Source organism: Carassius carassius, chromosome 11, assembly GCF_963082965.1.
Source record: "Carassius carassius chromosome 11, fCarCar2.1, whole genome shotgun sequence".
NCBI lineage: Eukaryota > Metazoa > Chordata > Actinopteri > Cypriniformes > Cyprinidae > Carassius > Carassius carassius.
Window position 1 is genome coordinate 34,246,182 of NC_081765.1, and position 24,037 is coordinate 34,270,218.

General features: G+C 35.6%; 1 protein-coding gene across 1 annotated transcript; it reads left to right on the forward strand.

Moving 5' to 3' along the window:
- The first annotated feature begins 14,574 nt into the window (after nucleotides 1-14,574).
- LOC132153241 (nuclear factor 7, brain-like) lies at nucleotides 14,575-20,576 on the forward strand. The gene is made up of 6 exons (XM_059562627.1): nucleotides 14,575-15,242; nucleotides 15,521-15,616; nucleotides 15,851-16,081; nucleotides 16,163-16,185; nucleotides 16,266-16,387; nucleotides 19,530-20,576. Exons 1-6 carry the CDS (start codon nucleotides 14,847-14,849, stop codon nucleotides 20,021-20,023), a joined length of 1,362 nt encoding a protein of 453 aa, XP_059418610.1. The 5' UTR covers nucleotides 14,575-14,846; the 3' UTR covers nucleotides 20,024-20,576.
- Nucleotides 20,577-24,037: the final 3,461 nt, after the last annotated feature.

Genomic DNA, 24,037 nt, shown 5'->3' on the forward strand with positions numbered 1-24,037 from the left:
CGATACTGAAACAGCACTGGTCCACCTGCAGAGTTAAATCAAACAGAAGAGTCTTAGCTGGACAAACATGCTCCTGTTTTATCGCTGAGGTCTGTGTGACAGTCACTCGTCTCAGGTTTCTGTCAAACACAGAGAGGACTTGACACACGTGCTTTTCATTTTCACTTAAAAACATCAGTGCTGCTTGCATTCAGGAGGATAAAATACACCAGCGTGTTTAAAGATGCTTTAGAAAAACTTTTTTTTTTATTTTTTTATTTCTTCCTGTAGTTTTGCTGAACCGGTTTCCAGAGGCTCTAGGGGTTCCCAGATCCTAAAAACATGGAGCAGAAGAACAGTGAGGTGTGTCAGACATAATACCTAGATATACTAAAGTGCTGATTAGACTCATATTATTATATGATTAGTTGTGTTGATGGTAGTTTTTGACCCGTTCTGTGACCCGTCAGCTGCTGCTCATTTAATCAAAGCCACCAGCAGAGAATTTATTTATTTTTTCTCAATATATATATTTTTAAATATCTGTAGTTTCAGTTTAGCATTATTAAACTACAGTACATAAAAATGAGAAATGTTGCCAATTTTCTTTCTTTCTTTCTTTCTTTTGATTCAGTTCATATATATATATATATATATATATATATAGTTTTGGTAATATTGTGAATCCAGACAGACTTATGTAAAGAATCATGTAAATACAATTAGAAAAACATCAGATGGTTTCATGGTTTAATGTTGATTGAATTGATTGGAAGAGTTCAAACATGACACTGTCTGGTGATTTACTCTTACAGTACGAACAAAAAGCCTGACAAATGAATTGACTCTTTAAACAATTAAACAAATGCAACAACAGCTCGTGAAAGACTCAGCATCTGTGAATGTGAAACATAGTTTCTTTTCCTCTCAATCGTTTAAATATATGAATCGGTGTGTTGTGACGGTTTGTTGTGTGTTTTTCTATGAAGGGTTCTGCTGTAAATGTTCTGCTATCAAACATCAGTGTTGATTCAATATCAGTATTAAGGTCAGTATTTTACTGGTGTTTTCTAGTTTGCTGAGGTTTGATGGGTTGTCTCTTTTTGCAGAAAGATTTAACTAATTATTGTAATTCATTCTTAAACTTTAGAAGGATCTCAGAGAAGCATTCTTTCAAGAGTGTCTGCTTTCAAAAGGATCTGCTCAATGCTGGTAAAATATAACAGTAAAACAATGTGAAGTATGAAGAATATCATATTCACAGTTATATGTATTAATTAGTAAAACATGCCACTTGAAGCTCTGAAAACCCATGCATTATCATGTTGTCTGTCTTGTTTCATTAGGATCTCGTCTTAAATGTTTTCTCTTGTTTTTGCTTCAAGGTGACAAAAGCAATTTCTAAGTGATATTTATGCACTGCTGCATGAAGGATGAGTTGATTTTTCAGCGTCTTCATGAATCACAGCAGCTCAGACATTCTGCTAAACATCTTCTTTTGTCTTCTCCAGAAGGAAGGAAGTCCTACAGTCTTGAGAGAACGTGAAGGTGAGTGAATGATGATTAGCTGAACTAGTGCCTCAAAGGCTGGTTTGATGCTACAAGGTCGATGAAGGGACGGACAGATGGACGGTCACTCAGCTGGTTGAGTCTCCTTCTGTTCTGAGTATGTCAAAGCCATCCAGAGGTCAAGGGTCAGCAGTGAAGGGGTCAGGAAGCCAAACTGTCCTCTGTAATTTGCTCAGAGCAGTGTGTTGGGGAACAAAGAGAATCTGATGCATTAAAAAATAAAATGCATAGTTAAATTAGTGTTACAATGATGATACTGTGTTTGATCCAGTTTTAAAATTGTAAATTGTTTCACTTTGTTTCTGTATTTTTAATCAAATGCAGCCTTGGTGAGCAGAAGAGAAAAACATTCCTAATTTTTGGAAATGTTTGACCGGTATTGGCTGATGTTTCTTTATCATTATGTAACTGGTTGCAGATTTGACTTTGTAAAATGAGCATAGGTGACTAAAACACGTTTGTGTTACTACAGCATTTCCTTCCAAAAGACTCTGGCAAACGGTTTCATCAAAAGTTCATCAGTATGGAAGTGATATTGTGTTTGAATTACACATCGAGTCCGGTTCTGGTGGTGTTGTTAATTCTTTTGAAATGGAGAGCAAAGCAGATGTCCATCAATGTCATGGAAAATATTCTAGTAAACACAGTGCAGATTTAATTTCAATATAAGCTCCAGTGCATCTCATTTTAAGCACGTTCCTGAAATCATTTAGAGAAACCAAACGCTCTTGTGTTTTCAGGAAACGTCATCCGCTCATTTTTGGACTGACCTGTAGACAGTGTTGTGCCAGTTCATACTTAAAAAGAACTAGCTCAAAGTTCAGTTCACACAGATGATAATGAACTAGTTCATGTTCATAGTTCATTTTTTTTTTTAAATGAACTAAGTTCACATATCTAAAAACAAACTAGTTCACGTTCATTTGTTAAATTCTTTTTAAGATAGGCCACTATCTTACTCAATAGAACCTCTTTACCATCCATTACCAGCTGCAAATCACTGCCACTCCAAAACTAATCAAAATTATTGTAGCCTACCAATAAACAAGAGACAATTATTTATACATTTCAAGGTTTGTGTATTTGATGTATTTGTCATGTCTGTGTGAGGCATACACTGAGTTTCGTTAAGTTAGGTTGTGCTCTAGTTCACGTGCAATGCAAGTGAGCGCGCGGGCACCTCCGTTATATTCGTTTCGTCGGCCTATTCATTAAATACAGGCAATTGGTTGATGAAAAGTTGATTAAAATTAAGATACAATTTATACAAAACGAAATTCACTTTAAAGAAAGGCTTTCTATTTCAACTTCAACGGTCTGCTCCATGTCTCATATTGCGCATCCTATCTTACTCGGTCGTGCTGTTCACTTTTCATAAATCAACATAAATGGAAAAAAAAATAACATTATAATATTTTAACAAATATAAGACACGCTTTTTTTAATGGCTACAACAGTATAGTATGCCTACATAGCCTACTCTCTATTTGTACAAATTTCTGCACATTAATTTAATTCTGAATTTTGCACACACAAGTTTAAAGGCATTTGTTCAAATCAAGTTCACGGATAATTGTGCGTGCATTTATTAGCCTAATCATTATGATACTAAAATCCTAACAAATAGTATGCTATGTACAAAAAATCAGATGAGCCCATAAAATGAACGGTTAAGCATTTTCCTCCAATAGAAAACCATTATAAGAACGCTTAATGTGGCTTAATGCAGATTAGAATGTCCCCTTATTATGTCGAAATAACGAGATATCGATACTAGGCTACTGTGTCCACCGTGGTCTCCTTTTTGATCAGCGGAAACGATTTTTGCTTGTTTGGGATCTGACTGTCCAGCGTATTTGAAAAAGTTAAGCAAACTTTCCTGTCTTTTTGACATTTTTCCCCTGCGTGAAACGATCGAAGCTAACAGCATCTCAACTAGTACAACAAGCACGCAAGTCATGTGTCACAAACATTGAACACTACACAAATAGTAATTTTTTTTTTATTTAGGCGATTAATTTTAGTGACACAGGAGGTGCCGCATCCAATGTCGGAACATGTTCCGGCTCAAATTAAGCCCTGGTAAAACCTGACTTTTTAAATGAGCGTGAACGTGAACTGCGCGTGCTGTTCATTCCTGCCAGAGTGAGCGCCGCTCTCGTTCACGTTCATTGTATGAAAAGTGATTCGTTCAGTTCAGCGTTCGGCGAAAATATGAACGCGTTCAGTGAACGTCGTTCAGTGAACGTCGTTCATTGAACGCGTTCAAGCACAACACTGCCTGTAGATCATCAATGTTAATAACTGGCCAACTCATATATAGAGGATCAGTTAAATCACTGGATAAACTCCATTGGATGCTTTCTGAGACCTGTTTTGGTATTGTTAATGTACTTGAAGCATTTGTAATGCATTTTACTGTACAATGTATGTCACCTTTATTTATATAGCGCTTTAAACAAAATACATTGCATCAAAGCAACTGAACAACATTCATTAGGAAAACAGTGTCAATAATGCAAAAATGATAGTTAAAGGCAGTTCATCATTGGATTCAGTTATGTCATCTCTGTTCAGTTAAATAGTGTCTGTGCATTTATTTGCAATCAAGTCAACGATATCGCTGTAGATGAAGTGTCCCCAACTAAGCAAGCCAGAGGCGACAGCGGCAAGGAACCGAAACTCCATCGGTGACAGAATGGAGAAAAAAACCTTGGGAGAAACCAGGCTCAGTTGGGGGGTCAGTTCTCCTCTGACCAGACGAAACCAGTAGTTCAATTCCAGACTGCAGCAAAGTCAGATTGTGCAGAAGAATCATCTGTTTCCTGTGGTCTTGTCCTGGTGCTCCTCTGAGACAAGGTCTTTACAGGGGATCTGTATCTGGGGCTCTAGTTGTCCTGGTCTCCGCTGTCTTTCAGGGATGTAGAGGTCCTTTCTAGGTGCTGATCCAGCATCTGGTCTGGATACTTACTGGATCCGGGTGACTGCAGTGACCCTCTGATCTGGATACAGACTGGATCTGGTGGCCACGGTGACCTCGGAACAAGAGAGCAACAGACAAATATTAGCGTAGATGCCATTCTTCTAATGATGTAGCAAGTACATAGGTTGTTATGGGAAGTGTTTCCGGTTCCGGTTTACCTAATTAATGCAGCCTAAAAATCCTTTAACGGATTTGGATAATAAAAGCATATTAGTATGTTATGTGTATGCCAGGTTAAAGAGATGGGTCTTTAATCTAGATTTAAACTGCAAGAGTGTGTCTGCCTCCCGAACAATGTTAGGTAGGTTATTCCAGAGTTTGGGCGCCAAATAGGAAAAGGATCTGCCGCCTGCAGTTGATTTTCATATTCTAGGTATTATCAAATTGCCTGAGTTTTGAGAACGTAGCGGACGTAGAGGATTATAATGTAAAAGGAGCTCATTCAAATACTGAGGTGCTAAACCATTCAGGGCTTTATAAGTAATAAGCAATATTTTAAAATCTATGCGATGCTTGATAGGGAGCCAGTGCAGTGTTGACAGGACCGGGCTAATATGGTCATACTTCCTGGTTCTAGTAAGAACTCTTGCTGCTGCATTTTGGACTAGCTGTAGTTTGTTTACTAAGCGTGCAGAACAACCACCCAATAAAGCATTACAATAATCTAACCTTGAGGTCATAAATGAATGGATTAACATTTCTGCATTTGACATTGAGAGCATAGGCCGTAATTTAGATATATTTTTGAGATGGAAAAATGCAGTTTTACAAATGCTAGAAACGTGGCTTTCTAAGGAAAGATTGCGATCAAATAGCACACCTAGGTTCCTAATGATGACGAAGAATTGACAGAGCAACCATCAAGTCTTAGACAGTGTTCCAGGTTATTACAAGCAGAGTTTTTAGGTCCTATAATTAACACCTCTGTTTTTTCAGAATTTAGCAGTAAGAAATTACTCGTCATCCAGTTTTTTATATCGACTATGCAATCCATTAGTTTTTCAAATTGGTGTGTTTCACCGGGCTGCAAAGAAATATAGAGCTGAGTATCATCAGCATAACAGTGAAAGCTAACACCATGTTTCCTGATGATATCTCCCAAGGGTAACATATAAAGCGTGAAGAGTAGCGGCCCTAGTACTGAGCCTTGAGGTACTCCATACTGCACTTGTGATCGATAGGATACATCTTCATTCACTGCTACGAACTGATGGCGGTCATATAAGTACGATTTAAACCATGCTAATGCACTTCCACTGATGCCAACAAAGTGTTCAAGACTATGCAAAAGAATGTTGTGGTCAATTGTGTCAAACGCAGCACTAAGATCCAATAAAACTAATAGAGAGATACACCCACGATCAGATGATAAGAGCAGGTCATTTGTAACTCTAAGGAGAGCAGTCTCAGTACTATGATACGGTCTAAATCCTGACTGGAAATCCTCACATATACCATTTTTCTCTAAGAAGGAATATAATTGTGAGGATACCACCTTTTCTAGTATCTTGGACAGAAAAGGGAGATTCGAGATTGGTCTATAATTAACTAGTTCTTTGGGGTCAAGTTGTGGTTTTTTGATGAGAGGCTTAATAACAGCCAGTTTGAAGGTTTTGGGGACATATCCTAATGACAATGAGGAATTAATAATAGTCAGAAGAGGATCTATGACTTCTGGAAGCACCTCTTTCAGGAGCTTAGATGGTATAGGGTCTAACATACATGTTGTTGGTTTAGATGATTTAACAAGTTTATACAATTTAACAAGTAAGGCATTATATCTTTTCATAAATAATTTTAAACAAAGTTGCATTTTAATAATGCATTATAATAATTAGCAGATTCCTTGTTGCATCTGAAACTAGTTGTTTGTCTTGTGTTTTAATTCATTTTACTTTGTAAATGTGTAACACTGGATAGATAAGTATTATAATGTTTTATAACTGTTATTCATGAGATCATATGTGCATTACAAAGCATAAATAATGCTTTAAAAAATACTTTTATAATGCATTATACATAAAGGCTTCAAGTAAAATGTTACCAAAATCTTTAATTATAAACACATATTGATTTGGCTGCATAAAATCTGGATTATTATAATTAAGTTAAACGAAAACCATTTTTGTTGCTTTGAATAAACGTTAAAATGAATATATATATATATATATATATATATATATATATATATATATATATATATATATATATATATATATATATATATATATATTATTAGCTGTGTAATAAGTGTAATATATATATTACACTTATTACACAGCTAATTTTATTTCAGCTAATTGCATTGTAGTTTAATTTTGAAGTACATAATTAAAATGATATGGATACAATAAAAACTATATAGACGTACAATAATAACAACAACAACAAACACAACAAAATGACTATAACTTTTACTAAAATTTAAATGAAAAATGAAATAAATGTTTAAATAAAAACGTATTCAACCTTGATACTATAAAACAACATTGCATAGAATTGCAGGTTTCTTTTAACTTCATTGAACATGCTTTTGAGTTCAATTGTGTGGCTTTTGCAATGTAAAAACAGCTGTTTCAGTCATTTTAAAATACTGTAAAAATGAATGCATTTGAAAAAAAAATGGTTGTATTAGATCTAGGCTGTTTTTAATAATTTCATAGCTGTTATGAATTACATATGTTATGATATTTGTTACATCCATCTGGTCAGATCAGAAGGATGAAAAAACATAATATCAGAAACTTTGAATGTCAATGCCACTGAAACAGTTGCTTTATTTAAGTCTTTTTCTATCTTTATTAATCATTTTCCTCATTCTCATCTTGTGAGTCTAGACAGTCAGACAGAAACAATATCAAAGACATTTTTCAGCTCCCAGCAGATTTTAATAGGCAACCGTTTTATTGCAGGATAAAATAAATAATACCCAAAAGTCAAACTTTAAAGGTTTAGAAATAGACTCTGCTCAAATGAATTCATTACAAAAGCACAGGACAGACAGTGTTTGTTTTTCTGGGTGTTTAATGTGTGAACAGATGGACAGAGCTTATGTGCCTTGATAATCAAAGACACTGATCGAAGCTGAATTTCTCTCTGAACGACTCGATTTAAAGGATCGCCCTTCATGAACTCAGAGGGAATCTGATGGCTCATAAAGACCAGTAAAACTCTTTGAAATTAATCAAATCTTTCAAATAGACTCTTGGGAAGTTGACTGGATTTCTGTGATGTTTTCTCCACAGTTTTATGTCGTATCCACCTTAATAAGATGAAACATTAATGGCATATAAATAACAAACAATCTACAGTTTTTGGCTTTGCATGTCATTCAGACTTTGTGTTTCATGTCTAAGTGCGGTTTTTAACTAGAATAATCTGCATTGTGGAATAGAGTTAATGATGTTAAATTAAAGGTTTCTCACATGAGGCTAGATTGAAATCAGAGCTGCTTTGTCAGTATAAAGATGGTTATAAATGGCTCAATGTCTGCAAGAAAAGAACAATAATTGGGAATGCATTAATTAAATATTTACATTTTGTACAAAAAAATTCACAAACTTCAAAAAAAAAAAGTGAAATTGCTGCCTTTTCTAATCACATTTTTAAAATCTTGTCTTGTTCAATCTTGAATAATTTAAACCACTTAAAATTAAATTAAAACTCAACTTCATTTTTATTAAAGTAATGGTAAAACATGTTGCCATGGCTTGATTTTTAAATGTTAAAATGTAAAGATGTTTTGAAGTTTTAGACTGATGTACCTCTCCACAGATGAGGTTCCACCTGGATGAGATGAGGAGATCGGAGGTGAACGAGACGAGTCTCACCTGTCCACCTTCTGTTCTCCTGCACACTTCACATGAGATGAAAGAGCGACTGATCCATCAACACTACTGTGATGATCACTGCTGTGTCACATCTGGAGATGTTTAGAGCATCTTCAGCAAAGCAGAAGGTGAAGGTGAAGGTGAATGTAGTGCAGAAGCTCAGTGTTCTCCTGAAAATCATGTGCTACACCTAAGATCGGTCCGTGTAACGCTTCACAATTCATTTTTCAGACCATATGGAGCAAATGCAAAAAATGCAAAAAATGAAACCAAACATTGGGGAAACAAGATGGCGCCATTGTGCGTGGCTTGCCGTCTGTCACTGTCATTGCTGTTTGTGTTTTTGCTGTTTGTTTTATTTTTTCCCTTGGATGTCGACTCTCTACTGGAGTACGATCGCCAAACACTGCTGGATCTGCGATTTTCTGCTGGAAATATAGTAAAATTGGATGATGGTGGACGTGAAACTTTGCCCCCCCTCCTGGCGAGGCTCCCGGCTCACCTTTGGTGTGCCCCGGCTCCACCTTCTCGAAGTAAGCGCCGAAGAAAGCGCACCCGCCACCGGGGAAAACGCAGAAAAGGTGTTCCAGCCCCGCGGCCCCGGCTCTCCTCGTCTCCGCTGGCGCGGAGTGAATCACAGCAACTTGCGCTCTCTGTGTCGGGTTTCACGAACATCCAGTGCCGCGGACCCGCCGGTTCCTGTCAGGTTTGGGCTGGTAAATGATAGATCTCTGGCAAATAAGACTTTTGTATTAAATGATTTTTTCACGTCCCGAGGATTGGATTTCCTCTGTGTAACTGAGACATGGCTGAGCGATGGTGAGTCTAGCGCTTTCACTGAATTTGTACACCAAGATTGCCGCTACTTTAACTCCCCGCGAACATCTGGCCGAGGAGGAGGAATAGCGACTGTATATAAGAGTCATTATAAATGTAAACAGATTTTGTTGTCCTCCGCTTTCAGCAGCTTTGAACTGAGTTTATTTGAGATGGGTCGCCCCCACACAGTGTTGTGTGCTGTGGTCTATCGGCCCCCTAAGTACAATAAGGACTTTTTAAATGATTTTTCTGATTTTTTGGCTGAAATCATGCCTAAATATGATCGTGTTCTTATTGTTGGGGATTTTAATTTTCATGTGTGTTGTCCTGATAAGCCAATGGCAAAGGGGTTTTTAAACCTCATTGATTCTTTTAATCTTGTGCAATCTGTGTCTGGACCCACACAAGAACATGGACACACACTTGATCTTGTTTTATCATATGGTTTATCTGTTCTTAATCTAGAGATATGTGACTCAGTGTTTTCTGACCATATGCCTGTTTTATTTGAGACTGCTCTTGCCTGTCATACAGTTAAACCTCGCGCTGCTGCACGGCACTGTCGCATGATTAACCCTTCCACTGCTGTTCAGTTCTCGGTTGCGTTCAGTCAGAACTCCATCACTCCCGAGTCTGTATTGCACACAGATGAGCTTTGCTCATGGTTTCACTCCACCTGCCAAACTGTCTTAGACACTGTGGCTCCATTAAAATCCAGGCAGCCTAAAACTAAATCTGAGCCCTGGTTAAATGACATGACTCGTGCCGCCAGACGTGAGTGCCGTAGAGCTGAGCGAAAGTGGAAGAAGGACAAACTGCAGGTGTCTCTTCAAATGTTAAGGGATTGCTGGCGTCATTACCAGGAAACTGTGAAAGATGCCAAAAGAAAACATTTCTCAGATATTATTCTGGCAAATTGTCACAAGCCTCGTGTTTTGTTTAACACCATTGACTCACTTTTAAATGCCGAGCAGAATGCTTGTATGGAAGCATCCCCTGTTATGTGTGAAAACTTCCTTTGCTTTTTTATTGATAAGGTCACTTGTATTAGGTCTCAAATTGTCCCTTCACCTTCAGACCCTTCAATCTTTGTCCCCTGCTCGGCTGTCTTTGATCATTTTGAGCTGGTGACTTTTTCCTCTTTAGAGGAGGTTGTTGGTCATTTGAAGCCCTCAGGTTCTCCATATGATGCTGTCCCCCCTCGACTATTTAAGGAGGTTTTCCCCACTGTAGGATCATCTGTTGTAGCAGTTATAAATAGTAGTCTGACCTCAGGTGTGGTCCCTGAAATTTTAAAACATGCAGTAGTTCAACCTCTGATTACAAAACCTGCTCTAGATCCGTCAGTTCTTGCTAATTTCAGGCCTATTTCCAAATTGCCTTTCCTTTCAAAAATCTTGGAGAAGATTGTGTACAGTCAACTATTGGCCTTTTTGGAAGAACATAATATACTAGAGGTTTTCCAGTCCGGTTTCAAGACCTTGCACAGCACCGAAACTGCTCTTTTAAGAGTTTTTAATGATATCTTTTTAGCTACTGACTCTGGTGACTGTGTTATCATTGTGCTTTTAGATCTAACTGCTGCATTTGACACAGTGGATCATGAAATATTGATTTCACGTTTAAGGCAGTGGGTTGGCATCAGTGGCATAGCACTGGAGTGGTTTAGGTCATACTTAGCGGATCGAACTTTTTGTGTTAGCTTAGGTAACTCTGTATCCTCCTCTGGTCCTCTCTTGTGTGGGGTCCCACAGGGCTCAGTCCTCGGCCCTCTACTTTTCTCTCTGTATTTGCTTCCACTTGGTTCCATACTTAGAAAGTATGGCATTTCATTCCACTGTTATGCAGATGACAGTCAGATTTATGTACCTCTTAAAAAGAAAAATTATAACTCTGTTGGACAACTACTCAATTGTCTCGACGACATAAAGGCCTGGATGGCTCTGAACTTTTTAAATTTTAATGATAAAAAAACAGAAGTGATGGTTTTTGGAGGCACCACTGGGACCCCGCCTGTAGATCTGGGCTCCTTAGCACCCTATATTAAACCTAGTATCACAAACCTAGGAGTTAAAGTGGACCCTGAGCTTAAATTTGACAGCCAGATCAAAGCTGTTGTCAAATCAAGCTTCTTTCATTTAAGGCAGCTGGCCAAAATAAAGCCAATTCTGTCAAGACAACATTTTGAAACTGTTATCCACGCCTTTGTAACTACACGGCTGGACTACTGTAATTCACTATATGTGGGGGTTAGTGGGTCCTCCATCACCCCTCTCCAGATGATACAAAATGCAGCAGCACGTATTTTAACGGGCACACATAAACATGAGAACATTTCCCCTATTTTAGCTTCATTACACTGGCTGCCTATTCAATTTAGGATCCATTTTAAAATTCTGTTATTTGCTTTTAAATCACTAAATGGTCTTGCTCCGCCATACCTCTCTGAGCTTCTACACTCTTATAAACCCGTCCGCTCTCTCAGATCAGATGATCAGCTGCTCCTGACTGTGCCTAAAACTAAGCGTAAGCTCATAGGGGACCGTGCCTTTGCTGTGTCTGCCCCTAAACTATGGAATGATCTGCCTATGCATGTTAAGCAGGCCTCTTCTTTATCTGTTTATAAAACCCTTCTTAAAACCCATCTTTTCTCTTTGGCTTTTGACACCTAGTAAGAAGTCGACTTTATTTACTTGATTCAATTTGTTACTTTGAATGCATTTATTGTGTGGTTATAAATGGTACATATGTTTATTTTATCTATTTTATTTTTATTTATTTATTTATTTATTTTTCTATACAGCACTTTGGTCAACTTTGGTTGTTGTAAAGTGCTTAACAAATAAAGTTGGTATGGTATGGTATGGTAAACATTCATTTTTTTTTCTTTTTTTTTCAGCTACTTCATAAATGAACAATTGCCTTTTTCTTTCAGTTTTTCCAATTTGACTTTTGTTAAATTGTGACTTCAGAAATCAAATTAAAATAAAATAAAATTTAAGCAATTTTCAATTTTTCCATTTTTTTTTATCTTACAATATGCGCGGTGGACTGTACCTTTAGTGCGGGGGTGTTGCCACAGACTGTCGGCTATCCTACTAAAACAGTGACACTGGAGGAGACACCTTATTAATAATAAACATACATGCTATTATTTACAGACTAGCAGAATGGCCTAGAACATGAAAGCAGATGGCGCCAAATTGCACGTTAATTGTTTTGTGCCCCACTGAAAACCTAAAGAAAATACGTGGCTCAGTGAACGAAAAATGGTATAAAAATAAAAATCCCAAACTCTGTATATTTATTAATACAATGTATTAATAAAGTAGTTATAGGTTACTAGCTACAGTATAGCAGATGAGAATATGAATGTTACAAGCTAAACAGATATCCTCCATAGGCTTAATGGAAGAAGACAGTGTTAAAGTATGACCAAATTCAGTATACAACTTATTAATGTTGCCTACCTAATTATACCTGACAGCTTATTTCTATTTATGTATTTGTTTTGTATAGCCTATAAAAATAATATTTTTAAATTGCAGTTTTATGAAATAAATGCTAAAAGTAAAATTGCCTTATTTTTCTACACGCATGCCTTTTTGTAAATAAAAACATTAGTGGAAATTTAAGCTTTAACAGTGATCAAACTTAAGTTAGCATCAAAGCATTAACATTTGTGTGGGAAAATCAGTTATAGTGGAGGTAAGCAAAAAATGGTTATCCAGTTAAAATATAATTTTAGACCAGCTCCTACACACCTGATCCAGCTTATCAAGCTCTTCAGGACAGTGGGCCTCCAGGAACTGAGTTTGACATAATACACTAGACTGCACGTACATTGAATAGATAGTCTGTTGTAATGTAGATCTCAGTGACATCAATTCTGATTTAAAATAGTAACCTACTGACCTACTGCACATTTCATTGTGCAGATGATTTGTATGAATGTATGATCACAAACATGGATGTCAACTGGCCTGAGAGTCTGTGTTCTGTCAGTGCTTGAAGAAGGCAAAGTAAGCTGGGAACTGAAAAATGTGTTAGCATTAATAGCGCAGTCTAATTTGAGTAAACTGCTGGTTAGGTTTGAATCCTGCCACAGGTATGGTGAATTAAAAAAAAGCCAACACTTAGTTGTTGAAGGGGTTTGAATTATATTTTCTCTTGATCTACTGCCAATAACACTGTATTGTTTGACAGAGAAAGTTCATGAGCTGCTTCATGGCATCAATGAAGCCTGATTACTTTAATTTGGTTTTGTCAACTCAAAACTATTCCTGTTACCTTGAATATGTTTAGCTAACTTCATGTTACAGGTCCTTGAGCAGTTTGCCGAACAATTACTCTTCTTGCCTAGCCTTTTAGACTTTAATACTTAATACTTTACTAAATCAGCATATACACTGTCACAAAAGCAACCATAAAATTAATTCTAGCTGTTGTGAAGAGTACAATAGTCTTCTCAGTAACAATCCAGATTGCTTGCAGATCCTGTACTGTATAAACTATATGTGTATGGTTCTAAAAAAAAAAAGACAAGGGTTACTTAGTATTTTTGTTAGTATAAATTGCTTTAATACCAAGATGTCATAATACTGAAATTCATAAAACTATAAATACCATATTTAAATACTATTTAAATGGATAACATCACCTGTGTACCTAATTACTGTTTGTCTGATGAGTGCATAATCTCTAAACCAAAAGAGGTTTCAATAAGCGCCACCTGCTGGTGATAGCTGTAAATATAATCACAATAAAAGCTCATGATGCTAAAAAAAAGATATTGATTGGAATGGTCTGTATCTTGAATCTGCATTTTTTGCTTACCTTAACAGTAACTGAATTCCACATGCAAATATTAATTTGAGGAGTTTTTTACAAAACAAATAGGCTGAATAAGCTGATCTATAAATGGTGGTTGTCTATGAATGGTAACCCCCCCGAAGCACACAGAAATTATTTGACCCAAGTCTTCAGCAGTCAATGACACTGACCCGTTCAAACTGATTTGTTATGTGTATTTAACACATTACATACAAATTAAATATGCATATTCAATGCACTGATTTTTAAACCACAAAAAAACATGTATTTAACACATGAAATACACGTTCAATACATGTGAAATATGCATGTTTAACCTGTTGATGATGTGTTAAAATTCAAGTTTTTGGCCCTTTTGGCCTTCCATAGTTCTCAGCATGTGAAGAAATCATCTGACATGACAACCTCGAGGAACTAAAACATATTATCAACATTTGTGTTTTCATTGTTCTTTTGTGTTTGATTTAAGGTTTTCTAGCATTATACTTAAGAAAGTTTCAATGCAAGTTAATCATTAATGTATTTTATTGATATATAACCTGAAGAAGTCGTGCTGTTGTCGTCAGACTGTTTGATGATCAGAAACTCCTCCCTCTTACAACACTAACCAGGAAGAGACTGACTTGTTATTTCTTCTTTCTGTCACCGATTTTCTTCTCTTTCACAAAAGCAAACAAGAATCAGTCATCAGAGGACGACGAAGAGAAAGACTTTGAAGAAGTGTATTTCAGAACAGACAGCAGATCTTTGTGATTCTCGAGGTTATTCGTGTTTGAAACCGTCGTTCAGAAAGTGAAAGTAAAGTTTAGGTTGCTGGAGCTCAAACAGTGAAAATGGCTTCATCAGCTGAATATGACTATAATTGTCCCGTGTGCTGTGATATCTTCAAGACTCCTGTTCTTTTATCATGTAGTCACAGTGTCTGTAAAGAGTGTCTTCAACAGTTCTGGAGAACCAAGAAAACTCAGGAGTGTCCTGTCTGCAGGAGAAGATCCTCAAAAGGAGAACCTCCATTAAATCTGGCATTACAAAACTTGTGTGAGTCGTTCCTGAAGGAGAGAAATGAGAGTCGTTCATCAGGATCTGAGGAGATCTGCAGTTTACACAGTGAGAAACTCAAACTCTTCTGTCTGGAGGACAAACAGCCGGTGTGTGTAGTGTGCAGAGATTCAAAACAACACGACAATCACAAATTCAGACCAATAAGTGAAATGGTTCCTTCATATAAGGTAGGACAAATGTCTCTTGTTTCATTTATAAAGAACAATAATTCATAAACACAGATATCATCACATTCATGCACTCAGTATTTCTCTCTGCTGTTTTAATTCAAACTGTTGAAAGTGTATTTTGTTTTTACTCAGGTTGTGTTTGTTTTATGTTTACTTTTAATTTCTGAATCAATTTAGTGTGAGATACACACAAACACAGCACTGTATGATCACTGTATTCTCTTCTCTTCACTGTAATCTGGTGTTTTATGTATTTTTATTTTGTTCAATTCTAGGAGGAGCTCAATACAGCACTGAAGTCCTTACAGAAGAAACTTCAACACAATCAAAACATTAAAGAAGAGTTTGAGAAAACAGTTCAACACATCAAGGTGAGGAAACACAATCAAGAGTCATTTTCAGTTCAGCTGTAGCATCACTAAACACAATTATGATGTGTTATATTTCATATAATGATTCCAGTTGATTATTTTTGTAAATGACGAGCAGCAATCTGCTTCTGGATCTGTTATATGTCCTTGTCTGAGTTTCTCTGGGATCTGAATGATGTGATGTGTTGATGTGTGTTGATGGAGATGATTGAAGTGAATGTGATTTGATTTCAGTCTCAAGCTGAGCACACAGAGCGTCAGATTAAACAGCAGTTTGAGAAGCTTCATCAGTTTCTCAGAGATGAAGAAGAAGCTACAATCACTGCACTGAGAGAGGAAGAGGAGCAGAAGAAGCAGATGATGAAGGAAAAGCTGGAGGAGATGAACACACACATCTCAGCTCTTTCACACACAATCAAAGACACGGAGGAGATGATGAAAGCCAGTGACGTCTGCTTTCTGAAGGTCTGATTTCAGATCATCCATTGATTGATTGATTGATGATTGATTGAGTTCTTGATGATCAATGGTGTGTTTGTTCTGCAGGAGTTTCCAGTCACGATGGAAAGGTGAGTGATCTGCTGGTGTCTCTGCTCTCTCTGCTTCTGATCCAAAGCCACTGCAGATCTGATCCTGAATGTTCTTCCAGAGTCCAGATCTCATCACAGCCGGATCCACAGACGCCTTCTGGAGCTTTGATTCATGTGCCGCGTTACTTAGGCAACCTGCCCTTCAGAGTCTGGAAGAAGATGCAGGACATCGTCCAAAACAGTGAGTCTGGAGAAGATCTGTGCTGTTACACACACACTGGGAATGACGCATGAGGGAATATTGACAGATTTCAGCATTATGTGTGAATAACCAGATGAGCTGCTTCACCAAAATGAGCCGAAAACAAGAGAAGAACAACTTTGGTCCACATGATATTTAGTTACAGTGATACAGCAGATCTCAGTTCAGTTTGATTGATCGACAAATCTAAAATATTTACTGTAACAAACACTGACAGTGATCAGAGGAGAGAGTCTGATGTGTTTGATCAATAACACGAGTTTCATAATCAGTGTTCATTTCTTCAACAAAGACGAGATGTTGACAAGCTAAAACTAAATATAAGATCAGGTGCGGCTCGTCTATACAAAGCAAATTTTAAAGAGTGAATTTAACTTCCTCAGAGTTCAAATTACCACTTGCCCAGAGTATATATGGGAATCACTGGTAAAGTGTTAAATTAACACTTTTGAAAGAGTTAACATTATTAACACTCTGACAGTGTTACCCAGCAAACTCTTGAGGTGTATAATATTAACACCAGAATGATGAAAGTTGGTGTTCAAAGTTAACACTCATGGATTAACTGGTCACTGCCCCAGTGTTCAGGTGAAAATATTTAAAAAATAAACACACAAAACAATAAACAATTTACAGTTTATGTTAATAAATATAAAACATGTAAAAGCTGTGAATTATAAATAATGAACAGTTTACATTTGTTTTTATGACTGCACGTCATTCTCTTCGAATGCTATTGACGTTAGACAAGTGTAAACCAATATCGCATGAAACTTTAGAGACGGTCCCTAAATAATCGAAGTCTATCATCAACCTTATGCCTGTTTTTTTTTTTTTTACTTTCTTCCTTCCATTTTCTTCTCTCTGCTCCGGATTGGTGATGTCTTTTCCACAAGATGTCCATCCTTCAATTATGAGCATTCACCAGCAAACATGAGGTGCGAGCGTTTGCGAGCGTGGTTGTTGGAAAGGCGCCTTTTTTTTCTTTTTCTTTTTCTTTTTCTTTTCTGAGTATCTGAATGGTGCCCCCCGGGGAGTTGGTGCCCAATGCAAACTGCGTACTCTGCGTGTAGGGAGCAGCGGTACTGGATCACTAACTAGTTGGCCTGTCTGTATTTTTATTTTTGTTTGTTTGTTTTTTTTCCCCATGTGGAGCAGTGGATCAAATTAAAGGGATAGTTCACCCAAAAATCTTGTTCACGTCTCCAATACGCATTAATCCACAAATGACTTAAGCTGTTAACTTTTTTAATGTGGCTGACACTCCCTCTGAGTTCAAACAAACCAATATCCCGGAGTAATTCATTTACTCAAACAGTACACTGACTGAACTGCTGTGAAGAGAGAACTGAAGATGAACACCGAGCCGAGCCAGATAACGAACGAAACATTGACTCGTTCTCGAGTCAAGAACCATCGTACCATAGCAGTACACGCATGCCTTCCGTCTTAAAAGTCCCATGACATGAAAATCTCGACAGTTGTAATAGTAAAAAAAAAAACTAGTAAAAGTATTTGAGAGGGCGTCCACATGTAATACGCATTTCAAATGCAGAGATGTCAGCCAATAACAACAGAGTCTCACAGCAGACACGCCCCTTCAAACAGAGCATTCAAGCCAGAGGGATAAAATCAGGATATAAAAATGCCTTTTATTTCTAAATTTTAAAAGTAAAAATCATACTAACAATATCATAAGTACACGTCAGGGAACATTAAAAAAGCATTTAAAAAAGAAAATAATCCACATCATGGGACCTTTAAAAAGGGACAGTATTCCTAATTATGCACCTGTCCGTGTCATTAATGTTAATCAACAAAAGATGTTAAATAAATGTACAAATGTTAAGTAAACCTTCTGTATCTGAAAAATGTGTTTAATTTGCATCTCTTTCATATTTGTCTTATTGCCTTAATGAGCCTTATTGCCTTGGCTTCTGTTTCAAAATTTATAAATCATATTTTTTGTGATCAATATTATATATGAACAACTATAATATTTTATTTTTTTCTCCCTTTTCACTACTGTTAAAGGAATAGCTCATCCAAAAATGAAATTTGTCATCATTTATTCAAGTTTTTTCAAATACAATCCTTAATTCAAATTTCTGATAAGCTTAATTGATTTCTGTCCCTCTTCGTTTAGGAGTCACACTTACCTTCTCCGCGGTCAAAAGTGACTGAAGCTTTGAAATCTAACTTTTTTTTTCTTCAGGAAAACCAATGTAATATATTTGTGTTTAACAATATTTTTTGATTATTATTTTTGATTTTTAAGGGGAATTTTATGATACTATGCAATATTTATACAATTTTAATGGGATATTTTTTTCCATTACTATTAATATATATTTTGATATATCTCTTTATTTATTTACAATTTTTTTAAATAAATGCAATATTTCACATTAAAATAGAGTGAAAGCATTTAAAATCAATTTTTTGATGTGAGAATTGGGCAATCTGGAGGCATTAAAAAATATAAACTTGTGTAATGTTGCTTAACCTCTTGTATTAGCACCATATATAGATATATACAGAGGCTTTTGGATTCCCATAGTTTTTTAGACCTCATCTCTTCATTTTTTTAGGTTTTGCATTTAGATCTATATCTAGACATTCTAAAAGATTACTTTTTGTCAAGGTTTAGATATTTTTGGTTAGATAAGTATCAGTGTGTGTGTGTGTGTGTGTGTGTGTGTGTGTGTGTGTGTGTGTGTGTGTGTGTGTGTGTGTGTGTGTGAGAGAGAGAGAGCCCCTTTTGTATTTTTTCCATTCATTGATTGGTGTGTATTATGACCGAAAAGGGCCAGAGAGAGAGAAGAATTAACGACTAGTTTTGTTTGAAAAATACATATGAAATAGCTACCAAAATAAATATTAGTATCTGCAGTTTGACTAAAAGTTGACGAAAAATCGAAAATGCAATGACTTTTCATCGACTAAAACTATGAAAGACTCAAATGAAATGTGACTAAGACTCAAGATAAAGACTAAGACTAAATCAGAAATGCGTGTCAAAATGAACACTGGTCATAATTCATAATAATCTGTGTGTGGTTCACTCTTGATCATTATATGAACATCAGAATAAAAGCAGCTGTTGATTGTGTCTCATCAGCTCCTGTGATTCTGGATCCAAACACTGCACGTCCAGATCTCGTCCTGTCTGATGATCTGACCAGTGTGAGAAACAGCTGGAACAAACAACCTCTTCCTGATAATCCAGAGAGATTTAACTATTATTCCTGTGTTCTGGGTTCAGAGGGTTTTAACTCAGGAACACACTGCTGGGATGTGGAGGTTAAACAGAGTCCATGGTGGATTCTTGGAGTAACTACAGAATCAAACCAGAGGAAGGGACGTGTTTTCTTTAACACTGATGTCTGGTTTGTGCAGCGAGGATGTTCTGATCAGTTTGGTTTTCATGTTAAACAGGATCTTGAGCGTGTGAGAGTTGATCTGGACTATGAGAGAGGAACAGTGTCATTCTCTGATCCTGTAACTAACACACATCTACACACATTCACAACCACCTTCACTCACACACTCTTTCCTTTCTTCTGTACTTATACTCCTGACTCTCTGAGGATCTTATCGTTCAATAGTCAGTAAATGTGACTCCTGTAGTTCTGGATCGATCTGCTTTCATCTTCTACACTCATCATGTTTTCAATATTCAATCCATATCACAATTTCAATATTTGCTGAACTTGAGACTAAAAGATTAATTGTTTATTTCAGTTATAGAGATTAAATGATAACTCTGATCAGTTTGTTCACTGGTGTAAATCAGAGATGGGTAACTGACGTCTGCAGTGTTTTTAAGTTCGGCCGCTGGATCATCTTATGATTGGATGATCAACTTGACAACATTTGATAAGTAAGACACCGAAAGATTGCTCTCAGTTTATGATGTTAATAACCGCTGACTGTATTAATTACTGTGTAGTAATTAGTAGATGTGCACTCGAATGTCATCATTCACTCACATTAGAAACAAATAAATCAATCAAATCAATCAATTGACAGTGAAAATCATATTTTCTGGTAAAGATGGTAAATAGTTTATGTTTATAGCAAGTTCAAGGAGAAACCCATACGTTTGGATTGTCTGGACGTGTAATAATGAAAGATTTCAGTTTAAATCTCCATTACATCACTGTTTATAAAGTCATTCATATCATATTCAGCTGGGTTTATTTTTGTTTTCTTATATACAATTTTGTTCAAGCAGGAAACATATGAAGTAACACAGAACAACTAAAACCACAGAACATCACAGAAGTCTTCTATTGTATTGTGATGCTGCGATAAAAGAAAATCAATGATTTCACTCTACAAACATTGTTATATATATTTAATGTAGAAATATTTCCACATAACTTTAATATGCTGTGCATGTGTATATCTCTATCATGAATGTATAAACACATGCACAGCACACCGCATAATCATCTGTAAAAACTATTTTTTATATATTATTATTATTATTATTATTTAGCTTTGTTTTCATTTGTTTTGTCCTTTAGTGTCATCTTCCTATAGTTTGTCTAATGTACTGCTCTAAAGAAAGAAACAAAGAAGAAATGGAAAGAAAAGTGAACACACACTGTAAACACTCCTAAAAGCTGACAAAATGATATGCATTATATATTTCAGCTCCTCCTGCCTCAAATTAACAGCAGTCGAAACGTGATTTAACTATAGAAGAGTCATAAAACCAAATGAGACGAAAATATTCTCCATAAGATGTATGAATGTGGGAGGGAAATGTGATTATTTGCCTGGAAAATAATGTCACAAAGTATTATTTAACAGATCGTTCACCTAAAAGTGAGTATTCTGGCATCATTTACTGTCCCTTGTGTCGTTCCAGACCCGAGTGACTTTCCTTCAGGGTTATTATTGTTAATTAAATCCAAAAGAATAAGAATAATAAAAAAAAAAACATTTTAGTCGATTTAAAAAAAATAAATGATTATTTAATGTTAACATTAAAAAAATGTAAAAAAAAAAAAATGCTCATTTTCATTTATCTTAAATTGAAGTACTACAATAACTTAAACAGAAATCAATACAAATAATACAGACATAAAAAAAAAACTTTGGGGAAAAATCAGTTAACAAAATTGTAACTAAAATTAAAATGAAGATATAAGAGAAAAGAAATTTAAATAAAAAAACAAATAAATAAAAATGTAAAATATCAGTAAAAACTATAACAGTATATTAAACTATATATTAAACTATATATACAGCCTATAATAATACATTTCTGCAATGGCTATACTTGTTACGGTGCTTTTAAGTCGGGTTTGGGTTGTTTTATGAGCGAACCCTTGTTTGCTAAAGTGACATTGTCCGCATTTTTAAAGTTAAAGAGGTTAATGAACTCTTTCACCATCTATTATTGTTAGAATTCATAATCAGTGTTAGGGGTCAACTAGTTACATATAGCTAAATTATATCCTTTGATTACAAAAATAAATGTAATCAGGTACAGTCAGATTAGATTGTTAGATGCCGTGGCATTTCCCTTTATAGGTGTGCAAAAACTTGATTTCAAAACAGTATCATAGCTATTAAACTTTCTTGCTGTGTTTTTAAATATGTATTTAACCCTCTCAAGGCAGGCGTTGCTGATTTGCAACAGTTAAAAACTAAAAACCTTATTACTCCAGATACATATTTTATGTATGTGGAGTACTAAAAACTTTACTAAAGGTTACTAAAGTTACTAAGTTACTAAAACTTAATTTGAGCCTGAGAGGGTTAATCTCAGAACAATCTCCAAACAAATCTGATTTTGTGGTGGTTGTGCTTTAAAATGAAATGATCACAATCCTAATTTAAGTGATGAAGGATTTTGAAAAGTCTGACGGTCATTAGCTGTTGAGCGCTCTAATGTTAACCCCGTCCTGTTTACGTTTCAAAAGATTAACGGTTGAAAAGTCTTAAAACATGTAATCAAATGGTATCAGTTACATTACTTTTTTAATGAAATTGATATAGTTGCACAACCTTTTAGATTTTGAACAGGGTAATTTGTGATCTATAACCTATTACAAAGTTCATAGTAACCTCCCCAAATCTGTGAATAAAATAATTCCACCAAGGTCTCAGCTACAGCTAAACGTTAAAACAATACTTAAGGTCCTTGTTGGCAGTTTTGTGAGGAGTGTTTGTGAAAACTGTGGTTTGAAAGAAAAATGTTTTAGCTTATATATGTGATTTTACTACAAACTACTTTACTACAAACACAGTTTTCATCTTAAAGAGAAGTTTTTTTTTTGTTTTTTTTCATGCATCTATTTTCATTTCTCTGGACTCTTACTAAAATCATGAATCCTACATGAAAGCTAAAAAAGAATACTTTTTAAAACTATTTTATACAGTATGGTTAACAACACCATTTGTAAAGTGAGAAACCACGTCTAATCTGTTGTAAAAAGTTCTGGGAGACATTTGTAGCAACAAACACTTTTGGTTTCAAAGAAAACTTATGACAACTCATTTTCAATCTATTATAGGTATTTTCGTGTTTGTGACCTATTTTGTTTGTGTGTGTGTGTGTGTGTGTGTGTGTGTTTAAGTTTGTTTGTGATTATGCCTGTGTTTGTGTACTTGTTTGCATTCTCAGTACTTTTATGTTGAGGTTGAAAGATCTAGGGGTTTTAATAAAAAATTATAAATGTAGCTAAAATAAAACTAAATTAACTCAAATTAAACAACATTTTCCTATGGTCTGACTTGTTAAAAGATCAAACATCCTTTTGACCAGTAAATGAACTAACAGGTCTACGTCATAAAGTTGAAATTGTCACCCTTTGATCACTGAATACACAACATTTTTTGAACTTTAGCTGACCTGCACCACCACCATTTACAACGCCAGAACCCCGGCAAAACTAATTCGTTTACAGTCCAGTTGCAATCCCCGAAAACCTTTAGATGTTTTACAATCTTCGTTGACATGGTCGTAACCTTAAACACAAAGACATCAGATGCCAGACACCAGACGCGTTTCTGTGCACGACTTGAGATGAAATATATTTAGCCTTCCGTGTAATGTTGTAAAAGTTTCTTTGGCAAGAAAATCCCATCTTGACTTACCACATTCATTCCTGTTTAATATTTGTATGCGTCTACAGGGTTTAAACTGATATAGCAATGCCAGAAGTTAATATTGACAACATAAAATACATATTAAAGGATTTAGGCTACTAAAGTATGTGTGAGTGACTTATCAAAATAAAATAAAACATCACTTTTTTCCAACAAGGACTTTTAAAATAGAAAAAATCGTATATGTTAACCTAATTTTTAAAGTAAAAACATCAGTTGCTTTGAACATTAACACAGAAAGGCATTCATTACTGGTAGATTTACAAATACGGTCTGAGATTACACTCAATTTTCGTTCACACTCTGTACATCATAAAACAAAATAAATGTAAAATAAATAAATAAAAAAAACATTTAAGAAAAAAGAATATATATAAAGATAAAGAAAAAGTAGGGGTTAACAGATTTTCACATTAAGAAACCAAAGTCCTCTAATGAAGAATACATAAACCTTGCTTTGGGACTTTTCATTCCTTTTAACGTCTCCAAATTAAACGCCAC

What these genes read in the sequence shown, in the direction of transcription:
- LOC132153241 (XM_059562627.1), top strand. Translation starts at nt 14,847, where the DNA reads ATGGCTTCATCAGCTGAATATGACTATAATTGTCCCGTGTGCTGTGAT. An exon ending in AAATGGTTCCTTCATATAAG is followed by an intron (nt 15,243 to 15,520) that starts GTAGGACAAATG and finishes GTTCAATTCTAG; the next exon opens with GAGGAGCTCAATACAGCACT. An exon ending in GCAGGACATCGTCCAAAACA is followed by an intron (nt 16,388 to 19,529) that starts GTGAGTCTGGAG and finishes GTGTCTCATCAG; the next exon opens with CTCCTGTGATTCTGGATCCA.